The 9849-nt window shown below is 40.3% G+C and overlaps 1 protein-coding gene across 1 annotated transcript; it reads right to left on the bottom strand.

Annotated features, from left to right (window-relative positions):
* Positions 1-667: 667 nt before the first annotated feature.
* On the bottom strand, positions 668-2164 carry LOC306757480 (potassium voltage-gated channel subfamily A member 2; the record flags this gene model as incomplete). The annotated part of the gene is made up of 1 exon (XM_079242536.1): positions 668-2164. The coding sequence occupies one exon, from the start codon at positions 2162-2164 to the stop codon at positions 668-670; it is 1497 nt and encodes a 498-aa protein (XP_079098662.1).
* Positions 2165-9849: the final 7685 nt, after the last annotated feature.

A 9849-nucleotide genomic window follows, 5' to 3' on the forward strand; every position in this document is an offset into this window, starting at 1 on the left:
GTTCTTAACCACCAACCTTGTCATGAGTCACCCACAGGCCAGATTAGCACTGTAGTGGGCTTGCTTTATGCTCACACATCCTTTTATCTCTAAATGGTGAAGCATAAGACAGTTTTGTTTCATTGGCTCCAAGAAGCAGCATATGTAGCACATGACATGCTCTTCCAAAAGTGCATGGCAGAGCAAAGTGCCTTGGGAAATGAAAGATGGAGGGACGGGGTTTAAAGCAGGACTTGTGTTTCCTCTTTTCATTTTCTTTTTTGAAAGCTTTTTTTTCCCTTCTCTGCTTTTGGCGTATGACTGTTGGCCACAGTTGTGAATAGATCATTTATAAATATTGTTTTTTTTTTTCTTTTTTTGTTTGGTTTTGTTTTTTTTCTTCAGCACCCACACAGAAAAAAGCCAACTCCATGCAGAAATTCATCCTTTTAAAATTCACTCTAACATTTTTTAGGAGTTTTAAGGGTAAACCGTGAAGAGTGATGAAAAGATGAGTGCGGAGGGAGGAAATGATATTTGCAATATTCTTTAGTCAATCATCATCAACATTCTGAATTATATTGCCTTGATTTTTCCAGCACACAGGAGGTGGGAGGATGCACATCTGTCCCATCCGGTTGTTCAGCTCTACATTCCCCACTGCGACTGGGAGGAACACTCCAGATGACTACACGTCTGTGAGCATTTTGGTGATGTTTACATAGTTTGTGTTTGCCAGGGTGCAGTTGGCTGTCTTAAGGTTCTCCTCCTGAAAGTCCTCATTGCTGTTGTTCACAGCCTCCTGGATCTCCATGTAGTCCGATTTACTGATGGTGGAGCCGCTCCGGCTCTTCTTCAGCTCCTCAGCTGAATCAGCTTTGGGCACGTTGACCTGCAGATACTGAGCCTGCTCTTCACCTTCAGTCTCACGATGATAAAAGTAGTTAAAGTTGGAAACAATGACAGGCACTGGCAAAGCAATGGTCAGCACACCTGCAATGGCACAGAGGGAACCCACGATCTTGCCACCAATTGTAGTAGGTACCATGTCACCATAACCAACCGTTGTCATGGACACTACAGCCCACCAAAACGCATCTGGGATACTCTCAAACTGTGACTCAGGCTCATCTGCTTCAGCAAAGTACACAGCACTGGAGAAGAGGATGACTCCTATAAAGAGGAAGAAAATTAGAAGGCCAAGCTCTCTCATGCTGGCTTTCAGGGTCTGACCTAAAATCTGGAGACCCTTGGAGTGACGGGACAGCTTGAAAATTCTGAAGACTCGAACTAAGCGAATGACCCTGAGAATGGCTAAAGACATGGCTTGTTGACCCGCCTGACCATCTTCTGGCCTGTCCGCCAACTCTGTACCCAGAGTGATGAAGTAGGGGATGATGGCCACAATATCAATGATGTTCATTATATTACCAAAAAAGCCTGCTTTGCTTGGGCAGGCAAAGAATCGCACTAGAAACTCAAATGAGAACCATATAATGCAAAGAGTCTCCAGGATGAAGAAGGGGTCGGTGAAGTAGGTGGACGTATAGCTGATGATTGTGGTGTTGGTTTCAGGTGAAAACACTTCTGCATGAGACTTGTGCATTTCATCTTCATCATTCCGGAAAATTGGGAGTGTTTCTAAGCAGAAACTGACAATGGATATCAGGATGACCATGACAGAGATTATGGCAATAATCCTAGCAGGACCTGAGCTCTCTGGGTACTCAAACAGCAGCCACACCTGTCTCTGAAACTCGTTGTCAGGAAGAGGTCGCTCCTCCTCCTTGATGAAACCCTCATCTTCTCTGAACATCTCGATGGCCTCCTCGCCCAGCTCGTAAAAGCGAATCTCCTCTGAGAAAATATCAAGGGTGACATTCACTGGCCTTCTCAACCGGCCTCCTGATTGATAATAATACAATATGGCGTCAAAGCTGGGTCTGTTCCTGTCGAAAAAGTACTCGTTCCTAAGTGGGTCAAAATAGCGCATCCTCTTTTTGGGGTCTCCCAGCAGAGTTTCTGGGAACTGTGAGAGGGTTTTGAGTTGCGTCTCAAAGCGCAGCCCTGAGATATTAATTACCACCCTCTCACAGCACTCATGATCAGCCTCTGGGTCGTAGTCCTGTGGGTGCCCTGGGTGTGCGGCCGCCTCATCAGAGGGGTCGCCTGTGGCAACAGTCATTCTGCAGGGGGAGGAGGCCTGCACTTTTCACTGAGTCTGGGTCCTGCAGCTTGAAGAACTGCAGGTGGGGGACAGGAGAGGGAGCGGGCTCAACACCATATGGACCTGACGGCGACAGGATGCCTCCTAGGATCTGACTGCATGTAGAACAGATAGAGAAAACACATCAATGTCAGGTAAACCTGAAAAGGCATTAAACGCTCAATATGTCCTCTGTTCATGGATGTCAGGAATTTGCTTTTAGCCTTAAATGTTAAATAGTCCATTTACAGAAACTTGAGGGTGACGCATACTTATATGCAGAAAAGCATCTGTGTTGCATATAAATAACTTTATTGCAGGCTAACTGGCAAACAAAAAAATTCATAAGGTCATAGATTAGAGCACTGGCCAGCTGCAGTATCTACAGAAATTAATGAGAGTACCTTCTTTGTTTTTTTGTTTTTTTTTATAGCTTAGTGAAGCCCAGCGATGTATGGAAATGCTGCAGACATTAAAATTATACAGACAGCATTCTGTCTAGGATATCTGCAGTCTAACACAAATATGCAAGGCTGTCATTACTTTATCTTGGAAAAAAAGAGAAGGAAAATGAGCAGAAAACCACCAAAAAAAATCGGACTTGTATTTAGTTTTGATGGAGCATTTTAGACTTGAAATGGTGCCCGTTGCTGAAATATTCACAAACATAAATAATTTACCCACAGAAGGAAATGGGTTCCAAGAGAAAAAGCTGTATCTCTGTCTGCATCATCTCCAAACACAAAGTGGGAACACAGTTAAGCAAAATAATATCCTTGTCAACCAAATACACACCTGCATGTCTGATCAGCATGCGTCTTCAGCCATGGTGCAAACCCGCACATCAATCACAAGGAGCCATGTTTCAGGAAAAATGATAATTAATGCCACACATACCTGCAGACATCTTTTTAAATTTCTGGATAACAGTTGATGCCCCCGATGCTTTCCACAAGGTGAATAACCCGCTGCGACAAAACAGGTCTTCAGTCTCAAGAGTAGGTTTGAAAAAAAATAAACAAATAAAAGGATTTCCAATTTGGGACAGTCGATGTTTTTCACCTCATGTTGTCTGCAGCATCATTGCCGTGTACACCGCGTACAGTATGTGCGGGTGTGTCCTCGCTTTCCCCTCCCTGACTCCTCTCCTCCGGGTAGGCTGTCGTGGGAATGCGATTGGCAAAAAGGGAGGAGGGAGTCGATCAAGGAGGTGCCGGTGCTTCCCTTAATAACCGAAAGGTGCTGGGATCAGCAGAATGATCTTTCCCCACTGTTCTCCCTTCCACGCCAGAGCGACTATGTGACCAGCCGTGGGGCTGCACACAGCAGCAAAGGTAAAGTAATTAAATAAAAAAATATATAAAAGAGACACACTTAGACTCACACACAAACACATTTATGTTTATTATATTTATTTATCATTATATTATTCACATTTATTTATTTTATTTTTATATTTATTTATATATTCACACACACATACACACACACACACACACACACACACACACACACACACACACACACACACATATATATATATATATATATATATATATATATATATATATATATATATATATATATATATTTTTTTTTTTTTTTTTTTTTTTTTTTTTATAGCCAGAATAAGTTACATATTATATGTCGTCTTTTTAAGACGCCCAAAGAGACAACGTGTGAAAGAAATCTGCGAGAAAGAGGAGGAGGGCTTTAACATTTAATTTTAATCTTATTACCTAGACTGAATAATTAGAAGGATGAACATCATCAACGTATCTTCTTTTTTCTGTCAGTTATAAAAAAAAAAAAAACCCATAAAACTTATTCATGCGTCACTCAGCTAATATGCATTTATTTCAGTCACGTTCTCACTGAAATCACAGTTTCCATAAAATTCCAAGTTAGAGCTGCAGATATGCAGAGTCAAGTGCGTCCCAATGTTTAGTGCACAGAGACACTGGGAGCCTCCTAATAGCCTACATGGTGGGCAGAGCGGCGTCTTCAGACACTGACTTGAAACGACATGCATGAAAGAATCGCCCCACGTAGTGGGCTAGAAGATTATGCAATTTCACTAAGCCAGCGCCCCACGCACACACAGCAACACGCATGCAAAGCGGCCTCTAATGGTCTTGCACACCTCGGCAGGAGGTGCGATTTTTTTTTTTTTATTAAGTGACATAAACAGTTGTGGGTGAAAGATCCATGTGCAAGGCTTGTCTGCAGTGCTGGGATTGGCCACCGTTTAAAGCTTAGTCAAACCTGCAGTCAGGCACTGCTATGCATACCAAAAAGAAAAGCTGGGGATACAGCAGGAAAGACGAAAAAGGCGCTCCCCATCCACGCTGTGGCTTAACAGTACCTATCTTATCTGCAGTGTGGAATTTTAAAGGGGTACACAATTCACGATTGCCTAAGAGGAACAGCTGCTGGTCACTGAATAAATAGTTAAAAAATAATTGATTACACGAGAATTTAGTTGAGTTACAACAATTGAAATCTAGCAATGCTTAAATAGGCATTAACATATTCCAAATGATTGTGATCCTATATCAAACTATTTAAAGTTTTCTTCCACAAACTATCTCAGACTGCATCTTTCAACAAGCATCTGTTTCAATGTGTTCATCAAATAAGGTGCCCAATACGGAGGCAACAAAACTCAGTTCTTTTTTAACTCAGTTTGCTCACAGCAGCCATTGTTGTAATCTTTCCTGGCAACAAGCTCCATGAATAATAGATAGAAGGGGGACAAAAATAGAGAAAAACCTCCATCAGTGTGCCTGGCTAGATTCCGGAAGAAGAACAAAACGATCAATAGTAAATCCCTCCATCACTATCGATACTGGAGGAGAGAAGAAAAGGCACCTTGGCTAGAGATGACCACCAGACACCAGAGATGACAAAGGTCAGCGGGAATCCCCTCCACTGTTGGAAGGAGGAGGGTGAATGAGGAGAAATGGGGGATGGGGAAGGCAGCAGGATGATTTGTGTGATGCTGCTTTGCCAAGGTTAGACCGTTGGCAGACCTGAGACCATCATGGCTGCCAACCTCTTCCCTTGTGTCTGCTTGCTTGCAGCCACACAAGTTGAGAAGCTACTTCTTGCTATCTCTTAATGGATTTTCTTCGTTCCTCATGACAGCACAACCATTATTTATGAGCAGAGGGCTTGTTACAACGACTGTAAATGGCTCCAAGGCTTAGCTCACTTTATATTAGGTGGCTTGCTGTAATTAAAAGCAAAGCCTTCCAGTACTCTAAACACTCTGTGTTTTAATCATATGGGCCTGGGAAATGGCTGGCTGAGTGAGATGAAAATCAAGGTGTCAACAATGAATTCTTTTCCAAGCTATATTGATTTTTCAGACTTATATCCTTCAGATAGTGGCTTAGCAAATGGACAGGCAGTAGAAAATAAAATAAACTTAACAACTAAGTCATTAAAGCATAATTATAACAGTTGTGTTAAATAAAAGCCAAGCTTTTTTTTCTCCCCTTTTTTAATTGTTCAATTTTAGGAACAAGTTCAGTTTAATTTATGGCCATAGTGGGGATAATTTTATGTTTATATATTCAACACAAAGTTAATTGGCCTTTATTTCCCCTTTGAACTTGGGGGATTTTTGCAATATTAATTTGATTTTTTTTCTTCTTTTCTGTAACTTAAAGCATAATTTCCTAATAAACTTGTTTTATCCTTGGTTATTGTATGAGCACCGGCAGCTCTATAAGCCATAACAACCTATATGAATATTTTTTCTTAATTTGTAAAGAGAAAGTGGAATGGTGGAAAAGTTGTTAATCTGCAGAATTAAAAAGATTAGGAGATATTCAGGGTTGCTCAGTCTGGTCCTATGAGAATTGCAATTCAGCAGGTTTTCCAGGCATCCCTGCTCCAACACATCTGACTGTAATTAATGAGTCATTGTGCAGCACTTAATAGGCTGTTTGATCCATTTAATTTTATTTAGGTGTGTTGATGCAGGAATACATTAAAAACCAGCTGGCTTGGTGGCAGGACTGAAATGGGTAACATGACTATGACTCTAATTAGACAACTTAATGCCTCTATTCATGTGAAATATTTCTCTACTGCTGCTTTTATAAACAAATGTAATTGCCAAAGCAATTAGGACATTTTCTAAAGTGTGACAAAAAGTTTTATCTGCAACTTAACTAAACCTTCAATTTAACTGGATTTAAAAAGTCTAAAACATAATTTGGGTCCAGTAACATCCTTAAGTTTAATGCAAAGCTGTGAGCCATGACCACCCATTATTCCTTGGACAGAATGAGCTTATGAAAGATGCTACTTTTATGATGCCCTCACCTGTCAGCAATAGCTGATTGTAAAATCTTTCAGTTCAATGAAACTGGTCAGTGCAGGCATCGCAAATGATTTATTTTAACTTTTGTTTGTTAAATGATGGCCAAAATTAATCAAAATACAGTCAAGCATTTGGATGAGCTTTCTCATTAAATGCAATGGGAGAGTGTGTCCAGAGTTTTGATTGGTTCTCTAGATTTAAGTTTTTTATTACATTTCTCAGTGTCCTGATCTTTAAAATTTTTTATTTTATATTGATAAATGTAAATACTTTCTACAATGAATTTTGATTTAAGAAACAAACAAACAAAAAGCTAAGCAGGAGACTTTTTCACAGCAAGTAACTGAGTTATAAATTAGGCTTACAAAGAAAAAAAAATGAAACAAAGAAAATCAGTATTTTCATTAGAAGGAATTTAGCTGTCAGCTTGTTACGAATGGCACGTGCCAGCTCTTTACAGCTATTCGAGTGCTGGGTGGTCTGCTGTAACTCTATGCTCCTTGATACGGCATTGCAGCAGCTACAGGTTTTAAACACACACACACACTTGATATGTGAAAGGTTTGAAAAAAGATTTGAATCCTATCATCTGAACTTTGATATGCATATTGGAAGCATAGTAACAGTTGACATAATGCCTTCAGATGGGAAAGATGAGGTCTGCATACCATTTTCCGCTACGTTCACACAGATTTTTGTGATGCAACATCCTTCTCTTTACAACTCCTCACTTGCAAATTCCCTCGAAAGAATAAAACATGAAACAGGAATCAATTGTAGGAATAGATAATCTTATTTTGCCAATTTATGTCTTTTCTTTGTTTTCCTTTTTTCTTCTCTTATGGACCTCCAGCAGTTCCACAACATTGCTACAAAGCACTTCTTTTCCAAAGCATATTCAGCAAGGCTCAAATTATTTAACCCTCTGGGAGATGAGTCATTTCAGAAAATATAAGCTGAAGTGTCATGCAAAACAGGCCGAGTTACACATACAACTATGGGACCAGGAAAATGGTCCCAATAAATAAGTGGCTAAAGATACATGAATTTAAAGCATTACAACTCATTTTGTCCTCAGTGTGCCCTGGAGCAAGTGCATCTCTGGAACTTCTAAAACGTAATGGAGACAATGGAGGGGCGGATAGGGCATTGAGAACATTGTGCAGAGAGAGAGGAAGAGAAAAAGGAGGGGACAGAGAGAGTTGTAGTTGTCAGACTGAGACCCAGCAGGTTGAGGGCAGATGCTGTAAAAAAGCCAGACACCAGGAGAGGTGCAAGGACACAAATTCACTGTGGTATAATGCCAAGCTGTATCTCATTTAACCAAATAACCTCCCAGTAACAGACACTCATTCTCTAAACTTTTAAGTTGGTGGAAAACTACCTGTAGACATTTTTCACTTCATATCTGTGATCGTATACTTCAAGATATGATGCTGTCTTCCAACATTAGCATGAAGCAAACTCAAGCGCACACATTTCATTATCTGCACAGACAGCAGCACAGTGACACACAAAAAACATCCTGCCTACTTTCAGTTCAGTAAGCTATCCTGATGCTGAAGGGAAGGACTATGAGTCAGTGAGTGAGTCAGTGTCACTGTTGCAGGGATACTTTATGCTGCGTTATACAATGTATGAGTGAATGAAATTCAAGCTAAGGTAAGTGCTTACTTTAGGAACACTCTGTTATATTACACCAAGGTCAAACTGCAAACAAGATATCTATTGTTGGAGGGTAAAAGAAAAAAATATATGTCAATGACATTTGCATTTTTACAACGCTGCAGGAATCTGTAAAAAACAACAACAAAAAAAAACAAACATGTGGCTCTCTTCATGTTTTGCGTGCAGCAGTGACTTACACCTCACCCCTGGTTCTGCTCCTTTAAAATACTAAAATGATGCATGAAATAATGTGTCATGATGTCCACATTCAGGTTTGCTATGTACTTTGTGAAACAGATGAGGCTGCAGCACAGATACACATTATGGGATTTGTAGAATTTACAGTGGGGGGCACTATGTTTGACTGATGATGCAAGACTCAGGTTTTTGTTCGTGAATGAATCAAGGATTCAAAATACGTGCCTCAGCCGTGAGCTGCAGCCTGTTTTCTACCTAGCAGCACCATGTCTCGGCCGGTCTGACTCATAGGCTACCTGAGGGATGAGCGAGGGACGGCACATTTTCCAGTGTCATTGCAGCTGCCAGCCACAACCTCACACTTGTCTGACTTCATCCCATCTTAATGTTATTAATCAGATCTGTTAAGATGATGCAAAACAGATCTACAGACAGGCAATCAAAGAACAAAATAACTGGGAATAAATGTTTTAAGTCAGTACTGTCACAGAAGTTGGGTGACTTTTCCTCAGCCTCGTTTGGTTGCTATGGCCACCACATCTGGGGAGGAGGCAGGTGTAGGAGGAGGCTGGGAAGTGGCATCACGCCTACAGCAGTTCTGTTGCTAGTGAAATATTTCAGGTAAAGTTACAGCATGATGACAAAGCAGTTTTCATTATCATGCAGCCAGCTGCATCATCTAAGGATCATTTGTGTTCAGAACAACCATGACACGTAGATTTTGATTTTCACACCTAGGACATACAAATTAAACACATATATACAAGATTTTAATGTAAATACACATTTATCAGTCAAAATTATATATATATATATATATATATATATATATATATATATATATATATATATATATATATATATATATATATATATATATATATATAAACATATATACACATATATACACATATATATCAGGCATGCTTTCTGACAGACTGACTTTTCCTTTGTCTCACTGAAAGCCCTGAACAAAGACACATGATGCAGAAGAGTGAACTTTATGAATAGCCCCAAGAGTGCCATTACATGTTCTGGAGAGAGCAGATGGATGAATGGCACCCAGAGAAATAATGGCAAAATGTCTCATGGTTTCTATTTGTGACAACACTTACTTACTGTTTTAGGGCAAATACTGTACCAAAGCAGGATGGAAAGTTTCCTATGCTGTAAATAATTGTAGCAGATGCAGCCATGCCAGCTGTCTTCCCTTCACTGATTTGTGCTTGACATGCATCAGTAAAGTTCAAGGATGACAAGAGGCACCTCTCCTGGCAGACACTCCCCATGCTGCGAGTCATCAGAGGTAGCATGCTGCTGCGAGACATGACTCCTCTCATGTGGTGAATATTAGCATGATGAGAAGAAAAAAAGAGGATGTGAGGAGAGGGGAGGCCTGAGGTCTCCTCCACTCTCCATCCCAGCCATCCTGACTGAGCACATTCCTGTATTTTAGTCTTTACAT

The sequence above is a fragment of the Telmatherina bonti genome (genome assembly GCF_933228915.1).
Source record: "Telmatherina bonti genome assembly, chromosome: 6".
In the NCBI taxonomy this organism is placed as follows: domain Eukaryota; kingdom Metazoa; phylum Chordata; class Actinopteri; order Atheriniformes; family Telmatherinidae; genus Telmatherina; species Telmatherina bonti.